Source organism: Pezoporus flaviventris, unplaced genomic scaffold (assembly GCF_033815535.1).
Source record: "Pezoporus flaviventris isolate CSIRO_AGI_PZ_B2104156 unplaced genomic scaffold, CSIRO_AGI_Pfla_v1 ptg000031l, whole genome shotgun sequence".
Taxonomy (NCBI): domain Eukaryota; kingdom Metazoa; phylum Chordata; class Aves; order Psittaciformes; family Psittacidae; genus Pezoporus; species Pezoporus flaviventris.
In genome coordinates, this window is record NW_026892579.1 from 49270046 (window position 1) to 49283928 (window position 13883).

The following is a 13883-nucleotide window of genomic DNA, read 5'->3' on the forward strand; positions in this document are numbered from 1 at the left end:
AAGTCAAATCTTAGCTATCTATAGGGATGGGTGAGTAGGAGGAAGAGGTGGTGTACGAAGAAAGGAAAAGTACAAGTAAGCACGTATTCAGTTAATGAGTAGTTTTGCTTTGTGCTTCCCAACACACCATGGATAGTATACAACATTATTTCTGAAATTCCCAGCCTGTGCTCCCAGAGATTCAGCTCTAGGGTGGGTCTGGGCAGTGCTACCTCTCCTCCCTGTCTGCACTCCTGGCTAAATTAATCCACAGCTTGGATAGTCAATCCACAGAGAATTAAGAGTTGGCAATAACAGATTTGTCAGTTCGGAGGCCTTACTGAAAAACTGTCAAAGAAAGAATTTTGAGTTAGCCCCAGATGAATTTTGTGATCCTGGGGAATTCTTTCAAGCAAGAAAAAAAAAATACTCTGAACTCATTATCACTCACCTAAACATTTCACTTCTACAAATGACACTTTTTGTTTAGTTTTCACATGGTTTATTCATTAATTTGTAAAATATGCACCACTTTTCAAACAAAGTTGTCATTTTGAAATTAAAAGCTGAAAGAATGTTTCAAAAGTAGCAAAAGGAAATATTTGGACATTTCTGTAATCTCCCTCCCCATTTTCTTTCCTTTATTAAAACTACTTACTAAAGTCAGCTTGGTATCATGAATAACCTCTCCTATGCTTATACTGTGGTGCTGGGCAGATTTACTGCTGGTTGAAATAGTTTTGATCAGCTTGGTGTATAGTCACTGGGAAACAGTTTGAGTGACTAGGTGATCCCTGGCTGAGAAAGAGTGGTGAAGGGAAAACCAGTAGTAGGTGAGCTGATTGGGCAGAGACAAGGTCTTCAAAGGTAGCAAGGAGGAAAGGGGATGTCTTTTAATATAATCCCGGAATGAATGGCAGACCAGGGAACCGCACAGCGTAGCAAGACATGGCCTTTGTGAAATTATGTTTGTTTGTTTTTTCCATCCTGCATAACTCCAGTCATTTTCTGTCTTCCCTGTCTGTGCTTGTACAATCCTGCAGATGACAAAACCAGTTATGTGGTTTTGCGGTGCTCTTTGCTGGAGTATAGTATATGCAGACAACTATTCATTTAAAAACTTGTTTGATTACATCTGTTCTTTGGGTAAGTCAGAAGTAAAAAAAAAAGGAAGATTCTTTTACATTTCTCATGAGAGGAGTTGTGCCTTATTCTATTTCCTAAATGCACCATTATTGCACGGCATGGTTTACAAGGTATGCCCCATACCTAGCAGAAGTGGTGTCTGTCTGTGCCTCTCCTGGCTGATCTAGCACACGCACATGGAAGCCCACACTGCAAATTTAGTTCGAACCTTAGTCCAAATACCAAGAATGTATTGACAGTGAGGGGCAGGTGGGTTGCCAGCAGTGCAGACGTGGGCATGTGAGAGAGCATGGCACAAGGGCCCCATGTTCATATCCTAGCAGCTCTGGACTTCAATGTAGAACTGTACAAAACTCTCAAAGGCCTAGCAGGAACCTGGAGCCACCTAACCCAGAAGTCCTCTGTACGATGAGATATATGGTTATGAAATACATATGAGATTATGTCCTGGTGGTGCCCTTCATTTTCATTAATTGTAAAGGGATTTTAGATTAACCAGTTCAGAGCCAGATCTTAGTATGTGGACAACTCAGGCAGTATTCGGTTGCCCCCATATAAATGTAGCATTTGAGATGACCTGGGGTGTTCACCTGGTTTCTAGATGCTGCTCTAGAAGAGTGAGAGTTTCCCCTACATCCCTTCTCATACCTGCCATCTCTGCAGGGATGTCCTCCTGACCCTGGTGTATCTTAGAGGTCTGCGTATGAGCAAATACATCAAGATTTAAGTGTCTGATGTAGGGAGAGCTGAATGACTCTCTAGGATCTGTCAGCTAATAGCAGGATTCAGTTTAGGTGCATAGTGCTACTTGAGATGCTGTGAAGTATCCAGGTTTTAGGTTCATAGTTTAGAAATTAAAAATTTACTCTGTTTCTATGGATTTCTTTGCAGGAAGAGTCGTAGAGAAAAATCCAACCATTTGTACAGACATAGATTTACCAGATAGGGAGACTAAAGGAAAGATTAGAGGGCATGTTGGTGCCTACATCTGAATTAAAAGATTATCCAAAACTTTGCTATTGGTTTCCTGCTGAATGTGCCCTTGATCCTCTGTGCTCCAGTGCCTCCATTCATGTAACTGATCTCTGTTCTCCTAAGGCAAGAGGTTCTTTTGGATCTGCCACCTAGAGACCCATGTTTAAAAACTTTGCTTCAGGGGCAGTCATTAACACCTCGGTAGCTTGTAACGTTTGTCTTTCCCAAGGCAATGCAGCTACTCAGTGGCAAAGATACAACCGTGCCCATAATCCCTTGAGGGTGATCCCTTTCAGTGACACCTGGACATCCATCCCCGCTGCTTCTCCTCCAAGGCAGATTAGAAGTTGGCATGCACTCAGTCCCTTTCCATCCAGTATTACCTGTTCGACACTCCTCAGTTTCTGTTGCTGCTTTCCTGGACTGAACCGCTTCCTAGCGTGCACAGTAGGAAGTTGAACATGATGTCTTACGCTGCTGGGTTTGCTGGGACGGGAGATGGGTGAGGGAGCTAGTGAACACAGACCATCTTGTGTTGTGGCTGCTGTCAGAGTGCCTTCGCTTGCATGGCGCTGATGGCATCATCAGAAATGGATCTGACAGTTCCCTGTATGTAATCCCTGCAGATAAGTGGAAACCAGGTGCCAGTCTATGATTTTAGAGTGCGATGCTTGCTTTTGGCCAGAACCAGACACCCAGGGAAGGGAACCTCTAAAACTGTAATAGCTACAGTTAAACTATCACATGGGTGATGGAGCTGGATCCTGTGGACTGACTTTTTCATGTGTTTAAAACAATTAGTGTTTTGTGACTAGTGGGGGTGTCTGCCTGCAGACCAAGGTTCAGGGAGCACTCAACAGTGAGTTGATAAGATCTGAAAGGGTCTCTTTGAGCCTCCTGGAATTAGCTGCCTCCTTAGCTCCAGTCTTCAACAAATAAAATCAAATCATTAACCCATGTTCACTCACCTCTCAAAAGAGGAAATGGTGTCTGGGTGAAACACAATACGAGCAGGCTTCTGAAGGAAGTCATAAACTCAGGTCTGCCCTTCCCTGCAAAGGCTGGAGAGAAAGCACGTCTGTTTGCCAGGTGTGGATGGATCACTACAGTGTGATACTGGCAGAGGGTAGCAGGCTCTGCCTGTGTTTTCTAGTCCTGATTACAAGCCTAGCTGAACCCACTGGTGATAAAGGCTCCTTTGATTTACATAAGAGAAGAGAAACCTGATTATATATTTGCTGTAGTGTAGGTGGGTGTGTCTAAGTGGTGACATGAAAGAGCAGGAGACAGGGAAGAGAAGATGCTGCCTGGATGCAGACCGGGTATGTGCTCAGCTGAAGCTACCTGAGAAGGTTTAGTCACCCCCAAAAAGGGGCAAATTTGGGAGGCATGCTGTTGAGTGGCTCCAGATTTATGAATGCAGATGCTGACCTGGTGGGAATAGGGCAGGATAGGACTGGTGCCTTGTTCCTCATTCCCTTTCTGTTTCAAGCAGAGAAGAAGAAAGGGAGATCGGCCACCTTCTACTCTCTAGACAACAGCCCCTTCCTGCTTCCTGTGGATGAGACACAACTGCCAGCACTCAACAGCAGCATGGAGCCTGTGGGTGTCAGCACAGAGATGGCACTGCTCAGCAACATCCTAGCAGCGTATGCCTTTATCACAGGTAGGTCTTGCGGCTGCCATCTCTCTGGGCTCTCTCAAGCTCCTTGTAGACCCTCAATTGAGCCTGCATTTCACAGTCACCTAGGGCTAAATCTGTCTCTTTGAACTGTTTATATTTTTCATTTGTCTCTCAGCAAATTCCCCTTGAAAGACCTGACCAGGGCAGCTCTAGCAGACAGTATATAACAGGGTTTATTGTGCTCTGCTTTCCACTGGATTTGCTCTCATCTGGAGTTAAATACAATGTAATATTACATGTGGTGTTATTCTTAATGCTTCATTTTCCTGGAGATCAAAGCCTGGCTCATTAGGGAGGCAAGCTTGTTGTCCTGTAATTTGGAAAATAAGTAGCACTCAGAGTACCCTGCTTAAGAGAATTTGGCTTATCTTCAGTGGAAGTGTGAAGATGAAGTAACTTGAGAGTCTACTTAATTGTATATGCAAATCTAGTTTGGAGTAAGATTTCTTTGGATCACAGTTTATCTTTCACCCACATGTATCTTTAAAGTAACAGAGGAGCAGTCTTCTAAAAAGATTTACTTAAAAAGCTGAAATAAGATTCATGCCCTGCTGAGTGCTTGGGGTCAATACCATTGATGCCAAAAAGTACAGTAGAAGCAGGTGATAATAGTGCAGATATGTCCCATCCCACAACTGCATGAGGTATTTTGACAACGGTAGAGATTTCCTCTGGACTTGGAGGACCTAACCCAAAAAAATGAGGAGCACTGGCTGAATATCATTGGATGCACTAACTCAGCATATTTTAGGCCAATCTCTGCTGCTTTTCCCAGAAGGAAGGTCCTGGTTTCTGTGTAACTAGCCTCCCAAGGCAGAAAATACAGTTTGTGGTAATTTTTTCTTATGGGTGTTCTCCATTTGTTTAATGAAAGGTTTGTATCCTTCTTACCTTGCAGTACTTACTAATGAATGTTACTTGCTAGTAGTATTAATATGTTGCTCTATTACTACATGCAGTTAATAATTCTGTGTACCACTGTAATGCATTTATGCTATTCTGGAGTATAGGGGTCTGTATACCTAAAACTCAAATATTTATGAGCTAGCTTTTCATGTCTGTGTACCATTCGGTCTTGGTAATTCATTAAATACTAGTGCATTCTTGGTGCTATGCTCTTGTTCTTGCTGAGATACCACTGAATTTGGATTTACAGGCAAATATTTGGATTTGAAATAACTAACTTGGATTTTGCATTTTGGAATCACTGAGTAGATTAGTAAGAGTGTTTCTACACATTTAGTGGAGGGTCCTTCTAAAAGGACCATGAATGGTGAATCCAGAGTTCTGCCCTTCTACATGTCTAATGGTGGCATCAGAATCCATCTTTTTGTGACACCTTTAAAAAGCAGGCAGTTAAAGTGGAATTAATAGTGCTCTTCACAAGAGTTAGCTGAGTAGGATTTTTGTTTTTCTTGCATGGACTTCTCTAAGAAAAGATTAGAAAAAGCAAACTTTAAAGGAATCTTCTGTTTATCACACTTCTTCCTTCCTCTTACCTACAGTTGCCATTTTTTGACATGAAAATACCTGCATTCACAACCTTACTATAAAATAAAATGCTGTTAATCTTGTTTTCCCCATCTGAACAGTAATGGGCAGCAGAAGGTTGTAGGATTTATGGTCAGGGACAGTGGGAGTTTGCTTCCATTGGCCACAGCAGAACTTTTAGACCCTGCATTCATTTTGTAGGGCACAAGGCTTTGATTCATCCCCTTCACAAGGTGTCAGTCTTGGCAGGAGCCTCAAGATTTTACTGTAGCACAAATAATAAAGAAGAATGGCTTTAACTGTCTTGGTGCTGTGGGGTTTGCTTGCCCTTTCATGATGTGGTCTCATTGTGATATGTTCACATCCTCTGGACATCAAATATGTAAAACTCTGACCTCACAACTTTGATTTCCAGTAAAGAGTTCAGGAGCTTGTTGCTCATGTTTTCCAGTGTACTTAACCGTGGCTGTTGGATAGGGTTTCGTCTCAATCTATATGTTCAGTTTGTTACTTATTACAAAAATAATTGATGGCTGCCCCACGGATTGAGGCAGCAGATGCCCTAAATCATCTTCATGTGCTGCATGTAATTTAGCCCTCTGCTTTTAGTGGAAAGGGTGGATTTGGCATGATTTATTTTGATATATGTGGATATGGGGAGGTTTTAGATTATGAGTTCAAAGACAAGCTGTGTCACAGGACACAAATATCATTTGCATAAAACTACAGCACAGCAAATCCATTCCTCTTTATGTTGCAGCTTTTGAGCAGCAGAGCTATTACAAATTTTTGTTCTCACTTGAGTTTGGATCATGAAGGTGGCTTAAGCCACAGCAGCTGTTCATCAATCTCCATTATAGTGGTTCAGGAGAGGCCAGAAACTGGGTGGCCAGTGAAGGCTGGTTCTGGTTCACACATCTTCCCACTGCTCCTGACTACAGCCTTGGTGCCAAAGAGAAATATTAGTGCAAGAAGTTCAAGGGCTTCCCTCTGCTGATGAGTTGGCTCAAAGCAGGACTTTACAAGAGAAAACTGTAAACAGGCAGGAGCAGCATATAAAGATGTTTTTTTTCTATTGGGGCAGGGGGTGGTGCATAACCTCAGACTCCAGGAAAAAGAAGCTAAGGGGATTTGCTATTTCATAGGTCAAGTGTGTGCTTGAAAGGATGACCCACTCTACTACTTTTCCTGCCTCCTGGCAGTGGAGTGTCTATTAGCCTGGGGAGAGTGGGATCCCCTTTGTTCTCAGTAGTGTTCACGTTTTCTGCACAGAATGGTAGGTTTGGGTGGGCAGATGCAGATGAAGAACCTTCAGGGTTGGTCACTTGGACGTGTACAGTCTTGCAGTGCACAGAAAGGAGAAGTGCAAATGTTAGCGAAAGATTGCTAATGTCCACCATCTTTTTGACTGATGTTCCCATATAATGGGAACGTTCCTATTGACAACTAAGGACTGAAAAATCACAGCATAGAAGGGAGCAAAGCCTCTTTGCAGGAGTCTGTTTTTCACTGTCAAATCTGTTTGAAGATATCATCATGGTTAAGAGTCAAAGCCAGTTAGGTGTTAGTCTTATCCCAGCTTCCAGAACCTTGAAAACAGTGTTTCTTCAGAAATAGGGAGAGTGAACAATGTCAAGGAGTAAATTTATCAGTTGATCAAACAAATGTCATGTTTAGTTCAGTCTTGCAAAAGACTGAGAGATGCCCCTAATTTGAAAGCTGATTTACTTTATAGAATTAGGTTTTTCATTAGATACAGTCTCTGCCTACAAACCTCAGACCTGTTATTTGTTATGGAGCTGTTCCAAAACCTGTCTGAGTGTTTGGAACGACTTCACCAGTTTCAGTGACAGCTGGAACTGTCTTAGCAGTCACAGTCTACCAGCAAAACCAGAACTGTCCCTCATGGTTATATAAATATTAAACATTCAAACTCTATCAGAGCACTTCCAGTGCCTCCTTTTGGACAAAGGACTTACTCAAGTTTTTTTGTTGTATTCAGGCTGAAGTAGTTGGAATGAAACCTTGACAAAATCCCTGTTTTCTTCTTCTTCCACAAGCAAAGCTTGGTGCCAAGTTATTAACAAGGGGCTTCCAAAAAAGCAACCCGGGGGAGATCATTCCAACTTTTAGACTGCTTGGCCTGAGCCTTATTAATAAAGGGCTCCTGGAGAGCTTCCTCTGTTCTACCAGGGGATTTCGGCAGCCTGTGGGCTAACTGTAAATCCCCTGGAAGATATTGCTCCTACTGTTTGTCTGGCCGTGCTTAATGCTGAACCTTTTACAGGGGCCCTCTGAAATTTTCCTCCCCACTGAGGTTTCTGAATGCATGAAGCTATCACAGGAAGCCAGCAGCATTAATGCCTAGATTGTTTTTTATTTATTGAAACAATTTATTATAATAGCAATAACAACCTTGGCCTGGGGCATTTCCTGGGGAATTAATGGCAGTCTGGGCTGATGCTCCCAGCAGATTGTTAGCCCTCAGGAAACAGGCTCTGTAATTGCTGCTGGTTTGGTTGGAAAAACAAAATAAAATGTGTTTCTAATTTTTGGGCAGTTTAAGCACCTAGACAATGGTGGCTTTTGTATAGAGAGTTATAAAGAGCATATATCTTTTGTCTGCGTGGATTAAATTCAGGCTTGAATAAGTGACATTTTCATCAATGCTCTCAGTCCAGAAACAGAAACACCAGGAAGGGGAAAGGTAACCCCAGCAAAAGAGATTGACAGCAACTGAGTCCTGCTAGAAATTTAGGAGAAAAACTCAACAGCTCTGAGCTGTCATCCACAGCAGTGGAAGAAAAAGTTGCACTGGCCAAAATCCATATCTTAATGGGTGTACACACACACATGAATATATATTAAAATCATGTTAACTCCTGCTACTGATGTCCATACTTTAGTGTTGGTATGATGAATTTGAGCTACCTTCAAGTTTTTGCTGAAGAACATGCCCCTTTTTGGTCTTTGCAAGTAGAACATGCAATGGGTCAAGCTCTCAAAATCACTTTCAACCCCCCAGATCTAGGCTATTGCTGACTTGGCTACTTCAACTGAGAAAAAGCAGAGCCCATGGTTTTTAGCTTAATTTGCTTTTTCTGCTGCACGTAAAAGAGATGCTGCTGTGCAAGTGGATTGTGTGTATGATAAATGCCAAGACTGCAGTTGAACGTAGGGTTACAGCTCAGTGAGGAAGTCCAGACAGTGTTTCAGATGTTGATAGAGTAGCTGTAGGAGCTCATAAGTGCCACTGCAGCCCAAAGATTCAATTACAGCCATTGCACTGCATGAAGGGCTGTACATACAAGCACAAGCAGGGGATGAAAAATGGTTGCTTAAGTACCAATTGAGATGCGTCTTGCTCATGAACTGGGTACGGTATCATGGAAAAAAGAGTGTGCTGGAGAAAGGCAAGGCAGGACATGGACAAAAACAGGGGAAGGGAAACCGCATGTGTCTGTGTCTCAACTCCAATCTATTTTTTTTAATATGAATTGCTTTAAAAGTGAGCAGTGGAACTAATGCAACCAAATCAAGCCCATGTGCGTGCAGGAGTGTGGTGCTCAGGAGGCTGCCTGGCATCCTGTCAGCCAGGCAGAGTAGAGGCAGACTGGACCAAATGTCTTTCAGTACAAAGAGATCAGTCCTGCTCATTTGTTCTTCTCACTCTCCCACACTTTGGGTGCCCTCAGAGCCCTCCTTAAACCGATTTGCAAAGGGAGTCTTGCAGTTGCTGTCTTGAGTTATATTGCATATGGAGGTAAAAACACTATTGGGTAGCGATCCTGTGTTTCCCCAGGTTTTCAAGTCTCTGAAATTAAGGCTATTTCTCTATAGGTCGCAGATGGGCAGCAGCTTTGCTACTGCATAGACAGGGTTGCAGTTCTAATCTGAGTTCTGCCCCTTGAGTTCAGAGTCGCCATTAACTTCACTGGAGCCAGTTTTTCACTCATCCAGGCTGCTACAAGAGCCATTGGCACATCCTTCATGCCTGCTCTGTTATCTTGTCTTTTACCTTTGTATTTTTGCTGTTTCACTTTTGTCAAAATATCTTAGCTTAAAGCCTCTGGCTCTAGTCTCCCTTGACTTTTAGACTACGGCTGCATTCCTCTCCTCTTTTTTTTTTTTTTGACTTGTTGAATGCATCTGCTGCAGTTTTCTACTCTTTTGTAATCTCTCTTCAGCCTTTTTTTTTTCTCCATGCCATCCACACCAGCCACTCTAGCAAATCTCATGTTTTATTACCCAGTTTTTAGACTAACATCTTCCTTCACCTTGGCTTGTAAATCATCTTTGAGATTCATTGGGAGGGAAGTGAAGAGCACAAATCTCTGTAACTGTTCCATGAGCATCTCCAGGCATTGACCTAGGCATTGCATTGAACAGTGCACAAGTCAGTGTTTGGGCTCTGATCACAGAATCAAAGAATAATCTGGGCTGGAAGAGGCCTCCACAGGTCACCTGGTCCAACCCCTTACTCAGAACACGGATAACTTCAAACTCAGAGTCACCTTTGAAATTTGAGCAGGGTCTTGTCCTATTGAGTTTTTCATATCTCCGAATGGTTTCTAGTTCATCTTCTGCAACCTTTACTGTGAGGAAATCAGCTGGAGAAGGCAGTTTCTAAAAGCACAGTAGGGGAAGAAATGGTAGAGCATAGCCTTTTAGTTACAAAGATCTTTAGAGGCCAAATGTTAGGCTCTCAGCTGGTGGGAACTGTTACAGATCCACCACTGAGTTCAACAGAATAAGACTCATCTGAGGAACTGACTCCATCCTTGAACTCAGGCCTCCCAGCAGACACAGTGGAGCAGAGATGGCCTTAACACTTTTTCTTGGTTCACCTTCACCCATTCAGCATACCTACAAGCCAAGATGATTCAGCCCAGGGTAATTGCAGTGATGATGTTTATCATAATTGTACTTCTAAGTAATCCCATAAACAACAACAAGATAGTAAATAAACAAGATGGCTTACTATAAAAGGCATTGTGGATCCTTTGGAGTCTTTGTTTTATCAGCTCTGAAAGGTGGCTATGCGGGATTCACCCTGTTGGTGCACTGACTCCAGCTATGCTTGTGTAGCACAGATACACATTTTGGTGGTCTGGGCAGAAAGCCAGCACACTTGCCTTAGATAAGCAAATGAAACCTATGAATAAATAATATGCATTTTTTCATGCTGCAAGGCTTCTCATTTTAACTGGGCCATGGCACAGAGCATATAAAGCTTTGTAGTCATCTTTATTCCTGGTATATGATAATGGATGTGACAGCAAGATGCACTTAGGTGCTGCTGGGTATGCAGCACCCTGGTGTCAACCCCACTCGCTCAGCCACTGGAATTAGCATTTAATTCTGCAGCTGCTCCTTCCCTTTCCAGACAACTCCAAGATGTGACTGCAGTGAGCCCACATTCTGCATGTGGGCTAAATGCCTTGGCAGCACATCCACCATTTAAATTCCCCTTCCTGATTTCCCTGGGGGAAAGAGTCAAAGGAGGGCATGGAAGCAAAAGCAGCCATTAGAAACTCTGCCCCTCCAGAGACCATGGCTGGTAGGTGCACAGAGGACCTGTGTATATTTTGTTCTTTTAAGGGATGATCTTGACAATCATTTCCTTTCTCCTTTCAGAAAACCCTGAGCGGGCTGCTCTGTATTTTGTCTCTGGAGTGTGCATTGGACTTGTCTTGACCCTGCTGGCCCTGGTGCTAAGGGTGTCCTGCCGAACTGACTGCAAACGCTCCTCCACAAAGAAGCCTCCTCGGGAGCGGGAGAGCGACAGTGACAGCAGCGACAGCGATGACGATTCAGACACCACTTCAGACCTGTCTGCCCGCAGGCACCGCAGGTTCGAGAGGACTTTGAACATGAACGTCTTCACTTCGGCAGAGGAGCTGGAGCGAGCCCAGCGGCTGGAGGAGCGGGAGCGCATCATCCGGGAGATCTGGATGAACGGCCAGCCGGACATCCCAGGCACCAGGAGCCTCAACCGTTACTACTAAGCGATGGGGAGTCCAACCATCCTGCCCGGCACCCTGGGGCTCCTCCGCACAAGATAAAGGAGAGGGAGGGAAGGAATATTACATGGGTGTCTCCTCTTTTCCTTTTGGGTGTGCTACTTGAGCGGTGTGGATGGACAGCAATAAAGCTTTCCCCATCTCCTTCTCCCTGACATATTGCAATCATCCCTCTTCACAGACACTTTCTGGTTTCAACAGAGGTGGTTGCCAACTTCATATGTTAATAGCAGGCAGGAAGGTGACAGTCACAGTCCTCTTATGTGGGACGTGGAGTTTGGCATGCTGCGGTACAAGTACTCCTTTCTTGGCTGGGGAGAGAAGTCATCCAGGATTTGGTGTTCATTTAGGGTTTTTTTGTTTCCCTTTCCTGAGGACTGTGGGAGAACTGTGAACAAAACGACAAATCTGGAAAGGTGATTTGGGAAGGGAATGGGAGGTTCATCCCAACTGATTGTCTTGTGACTTCAGAAGCCATGAGATTAACCTAATTAAAACCCAACGGCAAATATGACTTGTTAAGAACTAGGGAACTGGGGGGAGGGGGATTCTTCCATCATGAAATCATCTCGGTGCTTGGATGTTTGCCATAGTGTATTCAGTTATTTATGGCTGTCTTTTCATCTTCCTTTTAAGGGGAACATTTAGGTTTTTTTACTGACACCTCAGGGATAAAATCCTAGTATTTTTTTGAATCTGTCCTCCCCGCTGGCCCCTGTCAAAGACCACCCAACCCACCTCCAATAGTGAAATTATGGTAATACAGGAAATGTGTCAGTGACTGGTGAGACGTTAACAACCTCAAAGAGGTTGAAAAGGGTTTTCTTTTTGTTTTAAATATATATATATATATTTGAAGATGCTGCACAGGAATGTGCCTTATTCTTTTTTCTTGTTGTTAAACTACAGTTTCCTATGGATAGCAATGCACAATATTTTATATATTTTATTAAAAAATAATAATAAAAAAGTTCTATGTTTACCAGAGGAAAATGGAGACAGAAGAAGCCACATTTGACAACAGAATGAGTAATAAATGCTAAATAAACTCTGGTTTGCTTCAATACATTTGAATTAGCATTTTCACTTTTGGCATAGGTGTTGCTTAAGGGAGATGCTTTGGAAGAGCAGCACACCTCTGCAAAGCAAACAGGGCAGATGTCTTCTGCATGCAGGAAACTGGAGGCACTTTTTTCTTTGTCTGCAGCCCATCAGTCTGCTTCTTCCATATTCATAGTCAGGAGCAACTGAGCAATGTGTTGGTTCTCAAGGAGCCATTCCAAAGCTTACCTGCACCAAGGAAAAGAGTTCCAGTGATTTCATGCTTTGAGTCTTTCCCCAAATCATACCTGAGCCAGAAGCAAATGTTAAATGAACCAAAAAAACACATGGAAAAAAGGTAAAATATATTTTAGTGCCCCTTCAGTTTTCCCATGGAGTATTCAATGGGATATCACCACCTACTCACTTCCAGCACCAGTTCACATCAGTCATAAAACTTGGTGTTTTCCAAGTCTGTATGACGTTGCTGTAGCCTGCAAGGATTTGAGATGCTCTCCTCTGTTACTTAGGCAAACTTAGGTCTTAAGAGGTCACTAAATGAGTGCTAGCAAAGCAAATAATGACCAAGAGCTCTGAATGCCGAGAGCTTCTCTTAGCTTCAAGGAGAGATGAAGATGGGTGGACCTGCCCACTAGATGACTGAAGGTGTTAGAGTGGGGTCACGAGGGCTCATGTGCTGTGCCAAACAGCTGCATGGTGGGACAGATCTCTGACACCAAAGGCCTTCTTGGCACTCTTTGGGGTCACTGTGGGGCTCTTTCTCTGGCTGAGGAAAGCTACATTTGAAGTGTTCACAAGTACTTCTTCCAGCTCTGGCAGAGTGCGAGCAAAGTTAAGGAACTGCAACTGGTGTTACTGGTAATGTCAGAGATAAAGTGAGAGGTTGGTAAGAGGTGGTTTCACCTGGGAAAGAAATACTAGTACTGCAGAGCGAGTCCTGGTCCTGGTCCCATGAAGGTGCAAATGGAAATTCTCAGTATTAACCTGGGATGTAATTTTGCAGCTGATATTTAGAAACATAGCAGGAGGCAGATCCCAAAAGCTGGAGGCGTTGACAGGTGCTGTGCTTTAGCTGGAATGTCAAATGCGCTCTCTGTGGGTATCAAGGAGCAAAATGACAGGATGAGGTCAGCAGGGTCAGTTTTGTTGGCCGTGTGTTTTTGCTATGACAAGATACAGTCCCTCAACCTTGGTGATTAAGGGACAGCAAGTTTTCAGATTTAGAGTGCTGTGTCTTGGGAGATAGCTTGCAAAACTGATTTTAAACATGCTACAAACAGTTTTATGTATGTGATTTTCCCAAACGAACTCTTTTGCCCAGAGGAAAGAGTAACTGTGGCAAGTCTGAGAATACCTGATATACAACCGAAGGATTAAAATACCTGCTTGAAGAGTAAATCACAGCTGAACCTGAGTTACAAATGGATAAACAATCCTCCCTTAGCATTGCTAATGCTGCTGTAAATCTTCCAGCTGAAACTTGCAATATAAAAGTTGTGAGCACTGCTTTTCAGAGTTGAGCA

At 43.3% G+C, this 13883-nt stretch overlaps 1 protein-coding gene across 7 annotated transcripts in view; it reads left to right on the plus strand.

The window, feature by feature from the left end:
* The window catches only part of EVA1A (eva-1 homolog A, regulator of programmed cell death), a 203721-nt gene extending 191359 nt beyond the window's left edge, over window positions 1-12362 (plus strand). For 5 of the 7 annotated variants that reach the window (XM_061460926.1, XM_061460928.1, XM_061460929.1 and 2 more), the window contains 2 exons: window positions 3596-3766; window positions 10913-12362. In XM_061460926.1, the coding sequence (XP_061316910.1) occupies window positions 3596-3766; window positions 10913-11283 (542 nt within the window). In that variant the 3' untranslated portion in view covers window positions 11284-12362. Of the gene's footprint in view, window positions 1-3592; window positions 3767-10912 lie in introns of all 7 variants that reach the window. The other 2 variants (XM_061460925.1, XM_061460931.1) reach the window with 1 other exon arrangement.
* Window positions 12363-13883: the final 1521 nt, after the last annotated feature.